The sequence below is a fragment of the Biomphalaria glabrata genome, chromosome 11, assembly GCF_947242115.1.
Source record: "Biomphalaria glabrata chromosome 11, xgBioGlab47.1, whole genome shotgun sequence".
NCBI classification, from domain to species: domain Eukaryota; kingdom Metazoa; phylum Mollusca; class Gastropoda; family Planorbidae; genus Biomphalaria; species Biomphalaria glabrata.
Window position 1 is genome coordinate 17049106 of NC_074721.1, and position 22100 is coordinate 17071205.

The window sequence follows — 22100 nt, forward strand, 5'->3', positions numbered from 1 at the left end:
AAAGATAAGATACCCAACATATTTAGATTAAGGCTTTGAGGATCGCCGCCGAAAAAAAAATATTCGATTAATAATATTCAATAAAATGTAAGCATAAATTGTGAGTTATAGTCCTAAATTTATTTAACTAGAAAAATATGAGATAGAGTAAAGGTTGGAAAAGTCGACTAGGAAAAGATTATCTGGCTTTTGAACTCATCTCAACCGTGACTGTTATATTGAAAAATTTCGTTTGAATTATAACTTTTCCAGAGCAAAAGTCTTTCTTACAATAGTTATGGATAAATTCATGTGAAATTACACAAACTCTGTCTGGAAAGGGGAAGGGCGGTAAAATGAAAACGATTAATCCTCCCTCCTTTTTATAATTTCTGCTAATGATTGCATTTTGCATTAAAGAATAGAGGTTGGGCGACCCGATTTAATAATTTACTTTATAGCATATATAAATTATATTAGTGACAGATTTTTTTATTTTGTAATTTCTTACTATAATACAAAAAGAAAAAGTATTGGTTTGTCCGATTGGGGGGGGGGGGGGGAAGGTGATGTATCGCACTTCCACCTGTTTATATTATATAGATATTCGACTAATTTTGTTCACATCACTGGCGGATCCAGGGGGGGGGGGCGGTAGGGGCGATCGCCCCCCCCACTCGGCCAACCCCCCCCCCCCCCGAACGGGGGGGGGCGGACGAATTTTAGTATAGAATTAAACACAATTTGTATACGAATTTATTACTTATGTTAATAATATATACTAATTATTTATATTTCAACTTTTTAAAGATTATTTCGCCCCCCCCCAGTATGTTGGCTGACTTAATGGGGTCGGGCGGGGGGGGGGGGATGGCATCAATACCGCCCCCCCCCCCCCCTTCCATAAATTTTCGAGTGGGGGGGCGGTCCAATTTATTTGTAGAAATCAAAGCTTGCTAACAATAACAATTAAATATCTATGATTAAAACTTGTTATTAGTGTTTTAACCAATCTTTATATTATGTCTTTCCCCTGTTGGCCGATGGGGGGGGGGGGAATACTTCTACTGCCTTTCCCACCTAAACCCTTTGAGTGGGGGGGGGGGCGGTCCTACTTTAATGGGAAAATCATAGTTTGTGAGCAAAATTAGTTGAGTTAAAATATAATTTTTATATTATGTCGCTCCCTTTATGGTATCTTGGCCGATTCGGTGGGGTAAAGGGGGGGGGGGAATTGTTTGTATTGTCTTCCCCACTCTAGCCCTCTGAGTGGGGGGGCAGTCCTATTTTTATGCAGAAATCATAGTTTGTGAACAAAATAAGTTGAATATCTATATAATATTAGCTACATATTGATATGTGAACCCATTGTATATTATGTCGCACCACACTCTAATATCAAATTTTATCATTAGTAAATATAAAATGAAAAAGGGTTGTACCAGGTGGGAGGGGCGATACTTGCAATCGCCTTCCGCCCATCGGACAAAACAATACTTTTTCTTTTTTTGTTTTATAGTTAAGATATTACAATTTAAAAAAAAAATCTGTCACTAATATTATTTATATATGCTATAAATTAAATTCTTATATCGAGTCGCCCCACCCCTATTCTTTAATGCCAAATGCAATCATTAGCAAATATTATAAAAAGGAGCGAGGATTAATCGTTTTCACTCTACCGCCCCTCTTTTTCCAGACGAAAACGCGATGTTTTAAAACAGAAAAGTCAAATATGGCGACAGAGTTTATGTCATTTCATCATTTTTTATCATAATTTTTTAACGAAAGACTTTGCTTTGGAAAATTTGGAATTCATACCAAATTTCTCAGTAGAAGAATAACGATTGAGATGAGTTTTCAACAGAAATATTCTTTTCCAATCTGCCTTTTTTCAATCTTTACTCAATCTGCAATTTTTCTAGTTAAATTTGGGACACAGCTCACAATTTATGCTTGAATCCTAAAATTGCAAAAAAATTTAGAGTAGAATCTAATTTGCCCACTTCATTTCTCCTCCCACTTCAGAAATTTATTTTAGAGCTTTAGATTATAGTTCTGTAACAAAACAAAGTTACAAACATGCCTATTGAAATAAATGTATAACTTACAAATGAGCTTTTTTTTATATAAATATTATTTTTCGAACTTTTGTTTTCGGCGGCGATCCTCAAAGCCTTAATCTAAATATGTGGGGTATCTTCTAATCGTTTTATTTGCAATGTAGTAAAGGCCTATAAATTCATATTAGAATATTTTTCAAGTAAAACTTTTTTCAAAAGTTCCTTTTTTAATAGGATGAATAATGAGCTGTAGATGTCATGGAAATGCGTTTCTGCAGTGAAGAATGCAAGAAATCGCTTTTGGCGTCGGGGCTACGCCCCGAACCTCACTGATTACTTATGAGCTCTAGATGTCAGGAGAATGCATTTCTGCAGTGAAGAATGTAAGAAAACGCTTTTGGCGTCGGGGCTTCGCCCCGAACCCCACTAATAAATAATGAGCTGTAGATGTCATGGAAATGCGTTTCTGCAGTGAAGAATGCAAGAAATCGCTGTTGGCGTCGGGGCTACGCCCCGAACCTCACTGATTACTTATGAGCTCTAGATGTCAGTGAATTATACAAGAAAACGCTTTTGGCGTCGGGGCTTCGCCCCGAATCCCACTGATTAATTATGAGCTGAAGTTGTCAGGAGAATGCGTTTCTGCAGTGAAGAATCCAAGAAAACACTTTTGGCGTCGGGGCTTCGCCCCGAACCCCAATGATAAATAATGAGATGTAGATACAATTAGAATGCGTTTCTGCAGTGAAATATACAAGATAACGCTTTTGGCCCCAATGAGGAGGCTAACAGTGATTCCCCCAGAACCCCAAGCTATCAAGAGAAAGGCCTCAACATGATTTTTTTTTTTCGCCGAATGTTAAGAAACACTGCTTTTTTATTTTTTTTTATTTTCATATATATATATATATATATATATATATATATATATATATATAATATATATATATATATATGCTGTACGCACGTTTATGCATAGGGTTAGGGTTTACTGGGCATTAGGGTTAGGGTTTGGAAAAAAATCGCCCCCCCCCCACTCCGAAGTTCTGGATCCGCTAGTGGTTCACATACTATGATTTCTCCATAAAAGTAGGACCGCCCCCCCCCACTCAAAGGGTTTAGATGGGAAGAGCAGTAGAGGTATTCGCTCCTCCCCTTCCAATCGGCCAAAAATGAATGACATAATATAAAGACCTGTTAAAATACCAATAAAAAGTTTTAATCATATAGATATTTAATTGATTCTATTAGCAAGCTGTGATTTCTACAAATAAATAGGACCGCCCCCCCACTCGAAAGTTTATGGTGGGGGGGGGGGGGCGGATTGATGCCATCGCCTCCTCCCGACCCTACCAAATCGGCCAAAATACTAGAAAAGGGGGGGGCGAAATAATCTAAAAATAGGTTGAAATATAAATAATTAGTATATATTATTAACATAAGTAATAAATTCGTATACAAATTGTGTGAATTCTATACTAAAATTCGTCCGCCCCCCCCTCTTTTCGGCGGGGGGGGGGGTTGGCCGAGTGGGGGGGGGGGTGATCGCCCCTACCACCCCCCCCCCCTGGATCCGCCAGTGCTCCCTATATTGACTGACTGCTCTTAACTCTGGTTCACTTAAGGTCAAAAGTGTTCCCCTTAGTGCAACATGAGTTGTGAATAACATTCACAATATAGAAATAACATTCACAATATAGAAATAGGGTTTCTACACTATGGCACCAACTTTGAGGTGGTGACAAACATATTCATTTATAATTCAAGGGAGGCTATGCCTATGACGACACCTGCTATACAGTGCACAAAGAACACAAATCTTGGGACGAGGCTCAGAGACTTTGTGAACATCAGAAAGGAAGTTTGGTGACTATCTCAAACAAGTTTGTTGTTTCGTTTTTTTTTTTAAATCCCTTCTAGTTTTTAATTGTAGATGTAACAAACATTCGTCTGCAAAACAAGATTACAAGAAAGTTCGTGTGAACTCAAAATCAGCTCCCAAGTAATCCGCCCAGGCAGTTTAAAAAGGCAGGTTTCAATATTTTCAACATGAATATCAGAAACTATGAACTACAAACTATCAACATGCACAACCTTACAATGGTGACTTGTGAGGGCTTAAAGTGTTTCCCCACGCGATTTTACTGGAGGAGCCCCCAGTTTGAGACACGCCAGATTAGATGGATGTTATCACAAGTTGCATTAATTTTCTGAGGGGAAAATATTCATAAAAAAATCATATCTAAAAATAAAATGTTCCCCATCTTTCCAATGCTATTTCTTGTGTGTCTTTTCAAGATCAATTTCTCTTCTGTTTCTGGCAGTGTCACGAGGACGTTTATGAAATCTGTTTTTGGATCACAAACAAACAAGTATTGGATCGGATTTGTCAGAAATGAGACATGGGCCAGCTGGTTACCTGAGCAAAACTTGACACTTATAACTACAGGTATACAAGAAAATGTCCATTAGTCTTTGTTTTAATTTCACTTCAAATTATTCATTCGGTCATTAGAACTCAACTGTCTGTGATATCTCGGTCAATCTGGGTTTTTTTTCTCATCATCTAACAAAGCGTTTCCAAAACTTTTTCCACAACAGAATAGTTCGCACATTCTGAGTATTTAATGGAACTCGCACATTCTGAGTATTTAATGGAACACGCACATTCTGAGTATTTAATGGAACACGCACATTCTGAGTATTTAATGGAACTCGCACATTCTGAGTATTTAATGGAACTCGCACATTCTGAGTATTTAATGGAACTCGCACATTCTGAGTATTTAATGGAACTCGCACATTCTGAGTATTTAATGGAACTCGCACATTCTGAGTATTTAATGGAACTCGCACATTCTGAGTATTTAATGGAACTCGCACATTCTGAGTATTTAATGGAACACGCACATTCTGAGTATTTAATGGAACTCGCACATTCTGAGTATTTAATGGAGCACGCACATTCTGGGTATTTAATGGAACTCGCACATTCTGAGTATTTAATGGAACACGCACATTCTGGGTATTTAATGGAACACGCACATTCTGGGTATTTAATGGAACACGTTGTTTATTTGTACAAAGCTTATATCATCTCACTGTGTCTAGACAAAAGTGTGTCCACGTCACTTCTCCAACACCCAAACTCGGATCAAGCTGATATTTTGCACAATTATTTCTTTTACCTGACAACACAAGAATCAATAAAGAAAAAATAAAAATAAACAATTAGTTTATTAACTATTGGTAATAAATTATTTTGCTTGGTATCTCGAAAAAGGAAAGAAATTGTTATTGACTGAAGTGGTGGTATAAGCTGAATTAGTCCCCTTTATAGTCAGTCGCCTGAGTCTTAGTGAACACAAACTTAAAAATAGGACGAGACTAGAGAAACAAGAGATAACTTTACAATTCTTTATGTTCATACCCTCTCCACTAGCTGAGTGTTTACCTGTTGGCTTGAGAAGTCTGAAAAGGCTTGAGCCATGCGTTCGAATTCAAGTCCTTTTTTTAAATTTTTAATTAATTTTATAAATGCTTCTTTATGTAATTCGAGATCTATTACAATTCTAATGATATGCCTGATCCAAACTAATTGATACAAGTATACTTAATAATAAAAGCTTTTTTTTTAAAGTACTTTTTTTATTTTCTTGTTTAGAGAGATGAATTCACGTGATAGCCTACATGTTATTTATCCCATTAGTTCGTAGTTCAGGCCTCGCAAAACACTTCCGCGGTACACAGTTTGGGAAACACTGATCGAACGTATGTGTAAATAGTGTCAGAACAATGGTGTGTAGCGAGTACGTTGTTCAATGTTTAAACGTATGTGTAAATAGTGTCAGAACAATGGTGTGTATCGAGTACGTTGTTCAATGTTTAAACGCATTTTTTTTATTGCTTGCAAGATCAATTGATATAATTTCAAAACTTAAAAGATTTTTTCTCACAATAGATATTAAGGTGATTGTTGTTCTTAAGAATTTTGAAAGCTATACCCCTGTATAAGAATAATAAAATTTGAACCAATAAGAAATTTACAAAAATAGTGTGTAAATTACCCAGAGCAACGAAATATCTAACGAATGTTATCAAGAAGTGAAAAATTTATGTACCTTGAATTATTTTAAATCTTTTGTAAACATTTTGTATTTTATAAATGACCACCATTTCAATAGCAATCTGAATGACTTCACTCTTAAAATATATCTGATTACTCATGACTATACATGTTCTATCATGCCATGGATAACCTTTTTAAAATGTTAACTTAAAAAATAATGAAAATGTCACAATGCATATTCATTTTAAACAAGTTGGCTTCATTATTTCGTATAGAAGACACAGTAAAAAGTTGACACTTTACTATTTAAAATGGAAAAAATCATGATCATTATTTGCCTGAATCAGCCAGAAAAATCAATGACTTAGCAAGTCTAGACTAGATTAGCACATGCGTTTTAAAAAAAAGTTCCCTTTTCAGACCTGGTGATCTATAGGGCAGATGCGTAAAGGTCATTTGTTTCTGTGGCCACGATTAACGAGGGTGTCATGCGGCCAGCACAACGACCAACCGCCTTTACTTTTCCCCAACTAATGTCAGTTACCCATTAGAGCTGGGTGGACTCAGAGGCACCCAAAGATCCCGAAATTTAAAATCCCAGTCTCCACTAGGATTCGAACCTCCGGTTTGGAAGCCAAGCGCTTTGCAGCTCAGTCACCACACCTCCTTCCTTCTTAGTTCTTATCTTCTGTTATGAAATTATTAAACATTCATTAAGTTCATTTTAATTAAAATCTAGTTTTAAAAAAAGTTCCATATAAAATCATTTCATACATTCACCATGCCAGAGCTTCATAGTCTCAGCTGCTTCGCAATCAACGCAGATTTCCACGTTTTGGAATTACGTCACTGTAACGACACAATGGAGTTTATTTGTGAAACTAGGCGCCAAGAACTTGTGGAGCAAGCAACAGACAAGCCTCAGACATGCCCTAGCTCTTGGATGCCTAGAAATGACTTCTGCTACAAAGTAAGGTTTATTATACTATCTTAACACACACACACACATGAAGTCAAACATACACATGTATATACACACATACATTGAAAACGTGTAAAACGTATAACGGGCAACAGTGCAGTGGTGAAGGGAGCAGCGGGGCATAAGGGTCATTGTGCCGGGCAGTGTTTACAAAGTTTGTATCAACTCTGTCTGTCTGTCTGTCTAGTAAAAAAAAGTTTTTTCTCCCATTTTCCACTCTCGGATAAGTTACAACTTTGCAGCATTATGCTTTGAATCATGACATGAATCAATAAAAGAATAAAGAAAACAATTAGTTAATTAATTGATGGTGATTAATTATTTTGTTTGATTTTGAAATAAGGGGAGTAATTCCGAATAAATGCTAATATATATATGAATTTAGTCCCGAATTACGTTTTGAATTTTTTTTTCTCCCACTTCCTATTCTTGGATCAAGTTGAAATTTAACACAATTAATCCTAATTGATACAATACACGAATCAAATTAACCAATTAGTTAATCATTTAGTACTAATTAATAAATTTTATTTTATATAGCAGAAAGGATGGTAATTTTCGGATAAATGGCAGCACTTATCGGTTCCTTCTCTTGGATATGCTTTTTTTTTTTTTTTTTTTTTTAAAGTATTCTTTTTTTCTATTGCTTGTTTTATCGTTATAAATAATTTGAAACGGAAATTAATTAAAATAATTGCATAATTTAAAGAGAGTTTGGGAACAAACGTCTAGGACATCTTTAAAAACACTGTTTCAGAATTAACTTCCAAATGTCTGTTTAGTATTTCAGTCAAAGAAAGACCTGGATCCAGTCTCAATCTTCCTGTCAAAAACTTGGAGGCAATTTACCCAGCATTCACGATGGCGACATACAGGAATATTTATTAGAGCTAATCAAGTAGGTCAATCACTTAGTAATGTAAGAAATTAGAACTAACAGGACGCTTAGTTATACACGTACACACCCAATGTGGGATTAAGTTGAAATTTGCACAATAATTTCTTGTACTTGACAAAACAAGAATCAATATTAAAAAAAGTATTCAATTGGTTAATTAACTTTTGGAAATTAATTATTTTGTTTGGTATCGAACAACGGAAAAGAAATTGTACTTGACAGATGTGGTTAAATTAGTCTCCTCGAGGAAGGTGAGTCCTGAGTTCAAATTCAAGTCGGACAACTTTTTTAAAAATGCATTTAAAAAGTAATCACGGTAACATTCACAGATACCCCCCTCCTTGTTCCTCCCTTCTTGTCCCTAATAGGTCCAGACCAGTAATAGGATCATAGCGCATCGAGAAAGCTAAAAGCATGAAATCGCGCTTAACAAAAACAATTGGTAAAGATATTTCTAATTGCACAGATTATTGTTAGTCTATTAGTCTAGATCTATAACAAATTTAATCACATGATCGATCCAAACTAATTGATACAATTAGACTTAATATAAACTTTGTTATCGTTTTTTTTAATAAAAATATTTTATATGTTTTTCTTGTTCAAAGAGAAACCCTTCATTTTTAGGAAAACGTCATTAAAAGATAAACATAATTGTATAGGCCTAATTGAAGAGTGATTTGATAGAAGCTTGCTGAAGACAGGCTACCTAAGAAGACATATTAGCTTCGTCATACTGCAGTACAGTTGACCTTTGGTAGTCCGACGGTCGGGGGGGGGATGTTAAATTTTTGAAAAAGATTAGCAAAGGTTAGCTGTACTTCAAAGAAATTAGTCTCGGGCATACCTCTTAATAATTTTCCACTTTGTCAGGAAGAGATAATGTTTTATGCTTACGTTTGATAACATTACAAGACGTAAAATAGACGTCAACTTTAAAAACAAAAAAAGAAACTACGTCAGGTAAAGTGTCTCTAATAGAAATCACCGAAAGACAATCCAGAATGTATCCCCACTGAACAAAGCAAGAAGCACACGAGAAGGCGAGACTTGCGTGTCAAAACACGCATGGGCTGCTGAAGCATTCATCTTTGCCGAGTCCACGCCGCGTCGGTTTACCGAGTATGTCGCATTAAAAAGTGTCGCGTGTTTACTACTACATGTTGACAGGAAAACAAGAGTTAATATGATCAGGACACTCTCTGAGACAAAAGACTTTCTGGGAATGTTAGGGCCATGGGCATAGCCAGGATTTTTTTAGGGGGGGGGGGGGATTTTTTCTCCCCCCCCCCCGCGAAAAAAATATATTTATATGTATGTATGTGTGTGTGTATATAATCTTTATTACATTCTGACCTATCATTCTTTCGGAAGACGCTTATTGTGCCCTAGAATAGGTTCTTCCTGGAGTTAGAGGAAAATTGTAGACTCCCCGCCATTTCTAGCAAAGGGGTCTGGGGGAGCGCTAGAAGCTCCCCCAGCGCGAAGCGAAGCCCCGCTGCCAAGCACTATTTCTGTTATTGAAAGCCAACAAAAAGCATATTCTGAGGTATCTACAGTGCATTTTCCTGTTATTAAAAAGTTTTATTTCAAAAACCTAATGTGCTATGCTTACTGATTTAGACCCTCCCGAGCCGTTCGGAGCATTTGACGTCAAGCTGTTTCCATAAAAATCTGTCACTGGTAATGTCTGAAGCCTCTTCCCACATGCCATAAGGCCCTCAATGAATGAGTGGCGTCAAGTTGTAATAGGATATCATTGCAACTCTTCTTATGCGTAATTCATTTTGTCGGAGAACATGTCCCGCAAACCGCATGCGTCGCTCTCTCACAATCTTACTATGGGGTCGACTCCCAGTTCGGCATAGGATTTCCTTGATTTATATAACTGACTCCTAAAATCTGTCTTAGCCATCTTTGTTGAGCCACATTTAGTGTTTTTCAATTTCGGCAGATGACTATTCACTGTATTTTATTAAGGGAGCCCTGCCACTGGTAAAAATGTGTAATCTCTCTTGAATACGCTCTTGGAATTAAGTGACTATAGACACTAGTAGTTTGCTTTAGATTTTATATCGAAAAGAGAAGTTTTATCGTCAAAATCTTCTGTTTGGGGTTTTCCACCTCAAAATGCTCTGTAGGGGGGATCTTAAACTTAAAACCATTTAAAGGGGTTTTAAACTTTTAAAAAACGCCATCTGTAGAAAAGGGGTTTAAACTCAAAACCCCCGATTGGATTGGCTACGCTCAAATAATTTTAGTGTGTAATTTGCTTTTTTTTTATATTGAAGAGGTCTTTTTTAGCATCAAACCCCTCTGAACGGGGATTTAAACTCAAAACCCCTTTTGGCAACGCTCATAGCATTTTGAGTGCGTAATTTGCTTTTTTTCTTACACTGAAGATGTATTTTTTAGCCTCAAACCCCCCGCCTTTGGTTACGCTCATAGATTTTAGAGTGAGTAATTTGCTTTTATTTATATTGAAGAGGTACTATTTAGCTTCAAATTCCACTGGAGGGGAGTTTAAACTCAAAACCCCTTTGACTACACTCATAACATTTTGAGTGTATAATTTGCTTTGTTTTTTATTATTAAAGAGGTATTTTTTACCTTCGAACCCCGCTGAAGTGGGGTTTAAACTCAAAACTAAGTCAAAACCCATTTAGCTACGCTCATAACATTTTGAGTGCGTAATTAGCTTTTTTTTTTAGATTGAAGAGGGGGTTTATCGTAAATTTTGAAGGGGGTTTTAAAATCAAAATCTCCCTTAACTGTGCTCTTGGAATTAGGGGATTTTCGTTTGCATTTTTTTTTTGTTTTGTTTTATAGAAGAGGGGGAGTTAACTGCAAAAACCCCAAGTAGGGGGTTTAAAACTCAAAACCCCTGGTAGGGGTTTTTAAACTCGAACCCGCCTGGTAGGGGTTTTAAAACTCAAAACCCCCTGGTAGGGGGTTTTAAACTCAAAACCCCATTGGTTGTGCTGGGGCAAGTGATGTTTTAGTATTAAAATCTCACCTAAAATAAACAAAATCAAAGCAAAAAATCATTCACTTAATTCCGACCTCCCCCAAGGGGGGGGGGATTTCATTTCGGGGGGGGGGGTTGAACCCCAAACACCCCCCCCCCTGGCTACGCCCATGGTTAGGGCACACAGTCAGACATTAGTCCATGCCAGACTTTATCCTTCAAATAAACGCTGTCAAGACCATAAAATCTAATTGGTTGATGAAATAGCATGGACTTCAGAATTCATTAAGCTAATACGTATACATTGGCATGGACTTCAGAATTCATTAAGCTAATACGTATACATTGGCATGGACTTCAGAATTCATTAAGCTAATACGTATACATTGGCATGGACTTCAGAATTCATTAAGCTAATACGTATACATTGGCATGGACTTCAGAATTCATTAAGCTAATACGTATTGGCATGGACTCAGGTGTTGAGAAATTTAGTTTCTCGCAAAAAGTTCTAATAAATACATACATAGATGGAAGAATTATGATAGCCAAAAATAAAAATTCTTTTGAGACTCATTGTTATTTATCATTTTATTTTCTGTAACAGTTTTTGAAATTCAAATCTTGTCTTTTTCTCCTCAGGAAAAACCCTCCATTACAACCAATATGGCTTGGTCTACGCAATAGTCCAGATGAAAAGTTGAAAAACTGTTAGTGTTTTGTTTTTGTTTACTGACAGATCAATATTTAAATGGGACAGTTCTTCCTTTGTTGTAATCACACTATCTTTTATTATACAAAAACTTGAAGCTCTTTTTAACCCCTATCATTGACTTAGTAAACTGAAACTGGGCGTTAAAGTTTTTATTCTCTAAAACAGTTTCATTCTCTAAAACAGTTTCATTCTCTAAAACAGTTTCGTTCTCTAAAACAGTTTCATTCTCTAAAACAGTTTCGTTCTCTAAAACAGTTTCATTCTCTAAAACAGTTTCGTTCTCTAAAACAGTTTCGTTCGCTAAAACAGTTTCGTTCTCTAAAACATTCTCTAAAACAGTTTCGTTCTCTAAAACAGTTTCATTCTCTAAAACAGTTTCGTTCTCTAAAACAGTTTCATTCTCTAAAACAGTTTCATTCTCTAAAACAGTTTCGTTCTCTAAAACAGTTTCATTCTCTAAAACAGTTTCGTTCTCTAAAACAGTTTCGTTCTCTAAAACAGTTTCGTTCTCTAAAACAGTTTCGTTCTCTAAAACAGTTTCATTCTCTAAAACAGTTTCGTTCTCTAAAACAGTTTCGTTCTCTAAAACAGTTTCGTTCTCTAAAACAGTTTCGTTCTCTAAAACAGTTTCATTCTCTAAAACAGTTTCGTTCTCTAAAACAGTTTCATTCTCTAAAACAGTTTCATTCTCTAAAACAGTTTCATTCTCTAAAACAGTTTCGTTCTCTAAAACAGTTTCGTTCTCTAAAACAGTTTCATTCTCTAAAACAGTTTCGTTCTCTAAAACAGTTTCATTCTCTAAAACAGTTTCGTTCTCTAAAACAGTTTCATTCTCTAAAACAGTTTCATTCTCTAAAACAGTTTCATTCTCTAAAACAGTTTCGTTCTCTAAAACAGTTTCATTCTCTAAAACAGTTTCGTTCTCTAAAACAGTTTCGTTCTCTAAAACAGTTTCGTTCTCTAAAACAGTTTCATTCTCTAAAACAGTTTCATTCTCTAAAACAGTTTCGTTCTCTAAAACAGTTTCGTTCTCTAAAACAGTTTCATTCTCTAAAACAGTTTCATTCTCTAAAACAGTTTCATTCTCTAAAACAGTTTCATTCTCTAAAACAGTTTTGTTCTCTAAAACAGTTTCGTTCTCTAAAACAGTTTCGTTCTCTAAAACATTCACTAATTAGAGAGAATCGAAAGACGGATTTTCAAAATGTTTCTTTCCAACCACTGAGATTTAGTCTTACTTCTATGTGTAGGGTTACACAGTACATATTAGGTTGACTTGTTTATTTTCAGCCTTCCATTGGAGTGACGGGACTCCATTTGATTACATGATGTGGTCTAAAGGCGAGCCAAATAGATTCACAGTATCTGAGAATTGTGTCGAGGTAACATCTAAATTCATTTGTTTTAAAACACTTCTAAATAACTTCCCTATCCGTCGGTGCTTTCTTTTGATTGTTTTGATTGGTAAACAAAGACACGAGACGTGGCAAAGATCTTTTGGTCTAAACTGCCCACCCGTTGCGACATCGTAGATTGGTCTTGCTTTATGGTTCCCACAAAAATTGTTCGAATTGAATCTGTAGGCTACCAATACTAGATGATTTAACAAATGAGTAAAATACAGAGTTTAAATAAAAAGTGTTTTTGTAAAAAAAGATATTTAATAAATAAGTAAGGGTTTAAAAAAAGATCTATTTTGATTTTTTTTTACCAGGCTAGTATTTGTCAATGAAATTTTTTTTCTTTTTTTTTTCTTTATTACTTTCTTCATTCTCTTTGTTATAGAGGACGTGCTGGCTGAGTGATAAAACACTTGCCTTCGGAACTGAGAGATCTCCGGTTCGAATCTCGTCAAATGCTAGAATTTTTTAACTTCATGGATTTTTAGGACGTCCCTGAGTCCATCCGACTTTAATCAGTTCCTAAAATTAGTTGGGGAAAAATAAAGGCGGTTGGTCGTTGTGCAGACCACATAACACCCTCGTTATTCTTAGGGCCTTTTATCGCGAGTACTGAAAAGAGCTCTTTACTTTATACTTTCTGTTTGATATAAACATTTTCTATTACTTTTCGCTTCTTAAAGATGTTCAACGTTGATGGTCATTGGAATGACAACAATTGTATTCTTGTCAGGCCTTATGTCTGTGCCATTAGGAGAGGTAAGAGGATTCATAATATTACTTGATTGTTCTATAATAATGGAATGACTATGAGACACAAAGCCGAGCATAATTCAGGGGTGGGTACAAAATGATATAGTTAAAACTTTGCACAATTATTCATTGAATCTGACAAGACATGACAATAAAAAAAAAACGATTAGTTAATTAATTATTGGTGATGATAAATTATTGTGTTTGAAATTATAATAAGGGGAATTAACGCTACTTAATGAGAGATGTGGATGTTTATATGGATTAAGTGCCCTTATTAAGTTTGGACATGTTGTTTCTACTACTTCCCATTCTCGGATCAAGTTGAAATTTTGCATAATTATTCCTAGTCGATGACAATACACGAATCAAGCCAAAACTTAACCAATTAGTTACTCATTCATTAAATGATTTTGATTTAATTAGCAGAAAGCCGTTTCAGACAAATTGCAGTAATTAGCGGTTTAGCTTTTTTTTTAAAATTAAAGTAATCTTTTTCTATTGCTTGTTATATTGCATATATTTAGCGGCAAACTAAAAAGCAAAAAGTAGCTATTGGTTTTTTGTGGTCTGTCTGTCTGTTGGTCAAATTTAGACTTCAAAAACTAGAAAAGCTATGACTATCTGCTTTGTATATGTCACTGCAAAGAATCAATTGAAAGTATTCTCTAGTGACTGAAAGTGAAACTTAAAATTAGAATGGGAGCAGTAGGAAAGTTATAAACTTTCAAGTCAACTAGGATTTATACTGTTCTCTTATCCTATTATACAAAATAAATACTTATTTGCTTTTTTTTTCCTAATGTCAGTTATCACAATTATTAACAATTTACAATTTCTGAAAACAACACTTTGCATCTTAGCAAGTAGCAACAACCTTTTAATCTTGGTTTTTATGTTACCTACACGAGTTAATTAAATGTTTTGCATTTATCAGGTCAACCAGATGTAGCCAGTGAAACAAACACAGAAGGTAGGCTGTTTTTGCAAAGCTTATATCAACTCACTCTGTCTTTCTGTCTGTCTGGTAAAAAGTGTGAACACGTTATTTCTCCCTCATCCAATCCAGGATCAAAACTTCGCATAATTATTCATTTACACAGACAAGACATGAATCAATAAAAAAGTAACCAATTAGTTAATTACTGGTAATTCATTATTTTGTTATTATTATTATTATTATAATTATTACTATTATGGCAACTAATACTTCAGTATTCACAGATATGGCTAAAATGTGTAGGGTTTAGTCCACGTAAATGAATGTTAACGCTATTTCTCACTCACGCATTCTCCGATCAAGTTGATGCTTTAAACAATTACTTATTGTACTTAACAAAACATGAATCAATAAACAAAATTACTCCATTAGTCCATTAAAAATGGTAATTATTTTTTTGCTTGATATCGAATAAGGGAAGATTAGTAGATAATATTTGAAAGGTCAGAATTCTTTCCATTTAGATAGGCTTTATTTTTTTTAAGTATTTTTTTCTATTGTGCTTGTTTTGTTTTACAATTCCCCTTATCAGCTTGCAAATTCTTTATCGGTTAAAAAAAAAAAATCTGGGTTGCTAGACTCGACTCGAATTTCGAAAAACGTCTTTAAAGATTTTCCTAGAAATTTGACAGTTTATGTATGTCTTTGTGAAAAGACAACTAGCTATTAGCCACAAAAGGAAAACCCTGGTTTTTAATTGTTCACAATGTAATAATCTAATAATTAAATTTGGTCTGGATTGGAAGTCTAGACACTCTATACCTTGAGCACACAAATTCATTAAAGAGTCAAATAAATAAATAAATAAAAATTCAGGAACATTATGCACACGTCTTCTAAGTCTGGATCTATAAGCCAAACTAGAATCTTCTATACCATTTATCTAGATCTAGTATTCTAGTCTTGTCTACTGTCTTGTAATATTGTCATATTAAGAGCAAAGTCATCGCTCTTACAAACAAAAGGTCATCAGCTTCGTAAAGGAGGAATTGTCTTTAAAAAATCAAGACTAAGACTAAGACTGCATTATTGATCCTTATGGAAATTCGTTGTTGTCACAAATACTCTTTTCTCATATAAAAACAACACAACAGAAACACATAAATTGAATAGACACAACATAAAAAGTTCATTCAGCGACGACACACAGGCATCTTGATCCTTTTCATGTTTCCTGATCAACGAGTGGCGTTGATATAGTCTGACCGAGTGAGGCACGAACGAGTTTTTGTACCCCTCTCTTCTTGTCTTGATTGACAGCAGTCGCCCACTTCGCGTCGCGACGATCTGACGTAGTTCTGATGGAGCGGGTGGCCGTTGTCTTCCAAGATTTTTTCGATTTTTCTTAGACACTTTTGTTCAAAAGGCTCCTATAAATGTGATAATGTTGTGAGTGCAATTGTTAATGCCCTTTATATGATGTTTTCTAGACGGCGCAACAGTTTAGATGAAGCGTTGCCTTGCCAACAAGTTATTCCGTATGTTAGCAGATTTTGTATTGTCGCGCCGTAAAAAGTATTTAGGATCTTCTTATTTAGTTTAAAGCTATTGAGTTCGTATAGAACAAAAAAGTCGCTGGGCTGTTTTCTTTGTTAGGTTTCAAGGTGGTCTTCCCACGAAAGCTTGCTATCAATGATAACGCCTAGATATTTATATGCCTTCACTTGTTCTATAGATGTAGCATTTATTTGCAGTTCTCGTATAGTTTGTTTTTTCTTTCTAAAATCTATTATAAGTTCTTTAGTTTTTGTGACATTCAGTTCTAGAAAGTTGTCGGTGCACCAGTTTGTAAACTCTTCTATCGAGCTTCGATACTGAGTTTCGTCTTCTGAAAAAAGACCGACTATGACAGTATCATCAGCGAATTTAATGGGTTTAACTGAGTCATAGATGCTTCTTATGTCATTAGTGTAAAGAGTGTACAGTACAGGAGAAAGCACACAACCTTGTGAAGCACCCGTACATAGTACTCGAGTTGACAATTAGGTGTTGTTGTTATATGTTACTTGTTTTCACACAAAAAAACAACAAAAAAACCTCTAATCTAGTTCTTGCATTCTGAGCTACAGAAACTGGCGTTCGCAACACACATTAGTTCATACTTAAACAAAAGCATGTTAAAAAAATAGATAAAGAAGAGGCAGGAAAAGCCAAATTTTAACTTTAGAGACATCCGAGGCACATTTAGTGAACTTATATCTGGAAGTGCTTGTTCATAGCCAGAGTAAGATCATCTGTTCCTGTGGCGCATTGCTTTTGACTTGGAGAAGACGTATACAGAACTATGATGGAAGAGCTGGGACAGAACGATTCGACAGTTTGGACATGAACAAGACGGGTAGAATCGCATTAGTGGATTACGATTTGTGGAGACTTATTAAAATTTCTCCTTCAAGAAAATGTTCTGAGTCGATCTTGTTGGACTAGTAGTTCTTTATCGAAAACGGAATAAACGTTTATATTTCCAAGTTGAACAGATACGTATTTATGGAATAATTAACGTTGTTTAAACATTGATAATAATGTTCTTTTTACTTGGTAAATAGTTTAATATGGTAATCGTCCCTGACACCAGAATTTCTTAGTTTATGTTTTAAAAAGCCTGACTTCGTGCTCCCCTTGTCAGCGCCTCGCGCTCCGCAGCCTTAAGAAACGCTAAGTTAATATGTGGTTGGCTTCAGATGCCCCGAATAAAATGTAAAATGTGAGGGGTTTTATTTTTAAATTAGCGAATTTAATTTAATTTTGTTAGACACGCTTAAAGACTCTAAGTAAAGCATTTTAAAGTTGTTTTTAACGCACATTTGATAAGTGAAAAACATATATTATTGATTCTTCATTATCTATTTATGAAATTTAGACGCCGCCCCTGAGTGTCCAGAAAGAGACTGGATGTATTATAAAGGACACTGTTACTACATGAGCACTGAAAACAAATCCTGGACCACTGCTCGAGACTTCTGTCAGGTCAAAGGCGGAGATTTAGCAAGTATCAACTCAGAAGAAGAGAATAACTTTGTCATGAACTTGGTGAGTTATGAAAGCACTGTTGTTAATTGTAGTTCCATTTTTAGTTTCTTTGTGTTACTATAATCGGTAAGTATTTTTCAAATGGTAAGTATTTTTCAAATGGTAAGTATTTTTCAAATGGTAAGTATTTTTCAAATGGTAAGTATTTTTCAAATGGTAAGTATTTTTCAAATGGTAAGTATTTTTCAAATGGTAAGTATTTTTCAAATGGTAAGTATTTTTCAAATGGTAAGTATTTTTCAAATGGTAAGTATTTTTCAAATGGTAAGTATTTTTCAAATGGTAAGTATTTTTCAAATGGTTCTTTGTGATTGAAAATAAAAAAACGCAAACTATCAAACAAGTTGTGCAATTTTAACCAACGTAAACAATTGTGTTAAGATGGCTGATCCACTACCTCTAGAAACAAACATGAAGACTTTAAACAAAGCTATCTCTCGATATTTACCGTATTGTAACGACTGGTCTCATTAAATGTGCTCTGCTGGAGATTTTAATTTAATCTTTTATGATTTTTACTATATTCCAACAAGTTGTAACGAAAGAAATATACCAACGACAATGACTGGAAGGTGATTCACTAGATAAGTTATACCACCTGCGTAAAATTATTAAATCAAGTTATTTATTGACTAGCAGAAGAAACTGTGAGAAAACACAATGTTTACGTTTTAAACCAGTAGGTTTAAAAATAAAAAATAACAACATTACTAAATCTCTTCAACTGATAATGCAATCGTCCTTTGACGAAGCAGTAGACTGATTATGTAAAAGGAGACAGCAGTATTGTCTGTCGGGGTCCTTTTTGAGTAACGCTTGACCTTATGTAGACTGATTATGTCAAAGGAGACAGCAGTATTGTCTGTTGGGGTCCTGTTTGAGTGTCGCTTGACCTTATGTAGACTGATTATGTCAAATAATTTTTGGCATAAACAACTTTTGATCATTTGATTATTACTTTGTTGAGGCATTGATATCTACCTTTTATTTTCCTCTTTTTTTGTAATCGATTCTTTTTTAAGCAAAGCAAAAAAATGATCAGAGATATTTGGATTGGTCTGAACAAGAAATTTAAAGATACTTATGTGTAAGTATTAGCAAGTGCTTAAGTATTTAGGGGACCATTGTTTAGAAACACTATAACCTGGGGCGGACTGGGTGTCAAAATTGACTTAGGCATTTCTATTTCATCCGGCCCATAAATAGTATATATGATGGACATCCAATTAATAAATAATTTTTCTGGTTATAATACAAAATGTATGTACCCTTAATCAATTTCTTGATAGATATGTCCCCATAAGAAACGTAACTCACGGTCATCCTCTGTATCTATGATTTCCTCAAAAATGCTTTCTTTTTTCTATCAATGCAAGGAATTGAACTCGTGTCCATCTACTATATCTGTGATTTCCTAACCATTTTTTTAAATTTTATCTATGCAAGTGCTGCTTACCTCGGGCCTCTAGTGCTTCCGTTCCGTCATTCGCGGTGGTCTGCAGACACTCTTGTTCACTTATGCCAATATTTATTTAGGTAGGCTTCTTATGTCCCAATCCCTTACCAGGTGTTGAGTCAGTTTTGTCACTCCTTAATTTTATCATGTTATTTATTTTTAAAAAATCCTTTCACTTCTTTGGACTGACATTCTAATGTAGTATTCAGCTCATTTGGTCGGAAAGATGTCTCCAACGAGATTGGTCACCAGCAACAGCTATAGTTTCATCTCAACTAATGTCCAAGGGTCGTAATTGGTCGACCGAATCAGCCCTGCTTCCGCTTTTTTTGTTTCGGGGTCCATGTCTGGAAACGTGGTCTATATTGTCTATAGCCTGTAAAATCTCGATTCTGCTGCACAAAAAAAACATTTATATTTTTTCTTGGTAATTATATTTTATTAAGATTAAATACTTATAAAATATTTTGATACTGCGTCTATATGGCTGAATGTAATACCCAACTGTTCATCTTTGACTCACTGTACAGCTGGTCTGATGGAAGTCCAGAGAACTATCTCGCCTGGTTTATAACACAACCTAAAGACGTTGACGGCTCAGAGAGATGTGTGACTATGAAAATTGATCATGGTTAGTTGAAGATTGAAAGCTGGTTAAGTTATATGTTTAGAAATTTAACTTAATCACACGATTGAGATGTTGCGTGTTTCTTAACTCTAAGACTTAATTGAGTTCTTATATTCTTATTTGCGGCTTTGTCTTATCACAAGTCAGTTCGAAAACAAACAATCAGGTTCCCTGGTATCCTAAGTGTAGGAAAGAATTGATTGAGTTCAACACAAAGACACTAAGTTGACCAACATTTGGTAGTCTTTCAGAAAATGGTCATAGCTTGGACGTGTAAAGTTTCAGATGTTCATTGTCCTAAACTTCTTAAGTTTCAGATGTTCATTGTCCTAAACTTCTTAAGTTTCAGATGTTCATTGTCCTAAACTTCTTAAGTTTCAGATGTTCATTGTCCTAAACTTCTTAAGTTTCAGATGTTCATTGTCCTAAACTTCTTAAGTTTCAGATGTTCATTGTCCTAAACTTCTTAAGTTTCAGATGTTCATTGTCCTAAATTTCTTAAGTTTTAGATGTTCATTGTCCTAAACTTCTTAAGTTTTAGATGTTCAATGTCCTAAACTTCTTAAGTTTCAGATGTTCATTGTCCTAAATTTCTTAAGTTTTAGATGTTCAATGTCCTAAACTTCTTAAGTTTCAGATGTTCATTGTCCTAAATTTCTTAAGTTTTAGATGTTCAATGTCCTAAACTTCTTAAGTTTCAGATGTTCATTGTCCTAAACTTCTTAAGTTTTAGATGTTCAATGTCCTAAACTTCTTAAGTTTCAGATGTTCATTGTCCTAAATTTCTTAAGTTTTAGATGTTCATTGTCCTAAACTTCTTAAGTTTCAGATGCTCATTGTCCTAAACTTCTAAACAATGTCAGAGAATGACGGGAAGGTAGCGACTAAGACTCGTGATGTATTCTATCGGAGTCATCCTACAGACTGTCAGAAGTTTTTAGAAATGGCTAGACAGCTATTTAGACACGGCTAGACGCTATTTAGACATGGCTAAGCAGCTATTTAGACACGGCGAGACAACTTTTTTTAGAACTATTGTGTCAGTTAACTGTTTAATCAAACCCTGTCTTACAAATGTATTTTTTACATTACGTTTATCTTGTAATAAAATAATAAATAACAAATTTTACACATTAACTTTTGTTATTTATTTTTGTTACTGGGTTTAAAGATCTAGAAGACATTCCCAATAGATCCATAGATTGATGACATCGTGCCAACGGCAACAAGGTCAACAACACATTTTTTTGTTAACGGTCGCCACGTAAACATCGATGTGTATACATTTGCTTCATTGATAAACATACTTTAAAGCGCATCGTCTGAATCTCATCTACATTAAGTAATTTACTTGTACAAAGCTTATACCAACTGACTCTGTCTGTCTGTCTGGTTTGTACACATGATTTCTGACACATCAAATCTCGGATCAAGCTGAAATTTCGCACAATTGTTTCTTTAACCTGACAAGACAAGAATTATAAATACAATTAATTAATTAACTATTGGTAATTAGTTATTTTGTTTGGTATCTCAAACAAGGGAAAGAAATTGTAACTGACTGAAGGGGTGGTATAAGCTGAATTAGTCCTCTTTATAGAATGTCGTCTGAGTCTTATTAAACACAAACCTGAAAAATAGGTCGAGACTATAGAAACCATAGATAACTTTACACATTTCCATGTTCATAAGCTCTCCAAATTTTTATAAAAGTAGCAGCATCAATGGTTCAGATCAATTACACATTTTATTTCATGACTAATCCAAACTAATTGATACAAGTACACTTAATATAAGCTTTGTTTTTTTTTAAGTATTTGTTTTGCATTTTGCTTTGATGTCTCTCAGGGAGATGGTTCAACAGTAGGTGCTTCAAAGAGTTGCCATTTTTATGCAAGAGACTAAATGGCTCCACGAAGCCAATCCAGGCAATGCCAACACCTATCTATAACGGAGCATGTCCTGAAGGATTTTTTGGAAGAGGTAAACTTAAAAGTCCTAAATAGCTCGGTATTTTTTCTTAGTCCTGAACTATATAAACAATCTCAACATCATTTTTATTGTACATCGTATAAAAGCGCACCAAGTACATTTTTACACCAAACTATGATTAAGTTGTCTTTACTTTTTTACATTTGATTTCATTTGCAAATATCAAT

General features: G+C 34.9%; 1 protein-coding gene across 1 annotated transcript in view; it reads left to right on the top strand.

The window, feature by feature from the left end:
- Positions 1 to 22100, top strand: part of LOC106051844 (macrophage mannose receptor 1-like) — a 39848-nt gene that overhangs the window by 10680 nt on the left and 7068 nt on the right. The window contains exons 5-16 of the mRNA XM_056003966.1: positions 3810 to 3925; positions 4367 to 4491; positions 6900 to 7081; positions 7876 to 7991; positions 11602 to 11669; positions 12965 to 13056; positions 13758 to 13833; positions 14765 to 14800; positions 17688 to 17857; positions 18880 to 18944; positions 19844 to 19944; positions 21790 to 21924. Of these exons, the coding sequence (XP_055859941.1) occupies positions 3810 to 3925; positions 4367 to 4491; positions 6900 to 7081; positions 7876 to 7991; positions 11602 to 11669; positions 12965 to 13056; positions 13758 to 13833; positions 14765 to 14800; positions 17688 to 17857; positions 18880 to 18944; positions 19844 to 19944; positions 21790 to 21924 (1282 nt within the window). The remainder of the gene's footprint in view (positions 1 to 3809; positions 3926 to 4366; positions 4492 to 6899; positions 7082 to 7875; positions 7992 to 11601; positions 11670 to 12964; positions 13057 to 13757; positions 13834 to 14764; positions 14801 to 17687; positions 17858 to 18879; positions 18945 to 19843; positions 19945 to 21789; positions 21925 to 22100) is intronic.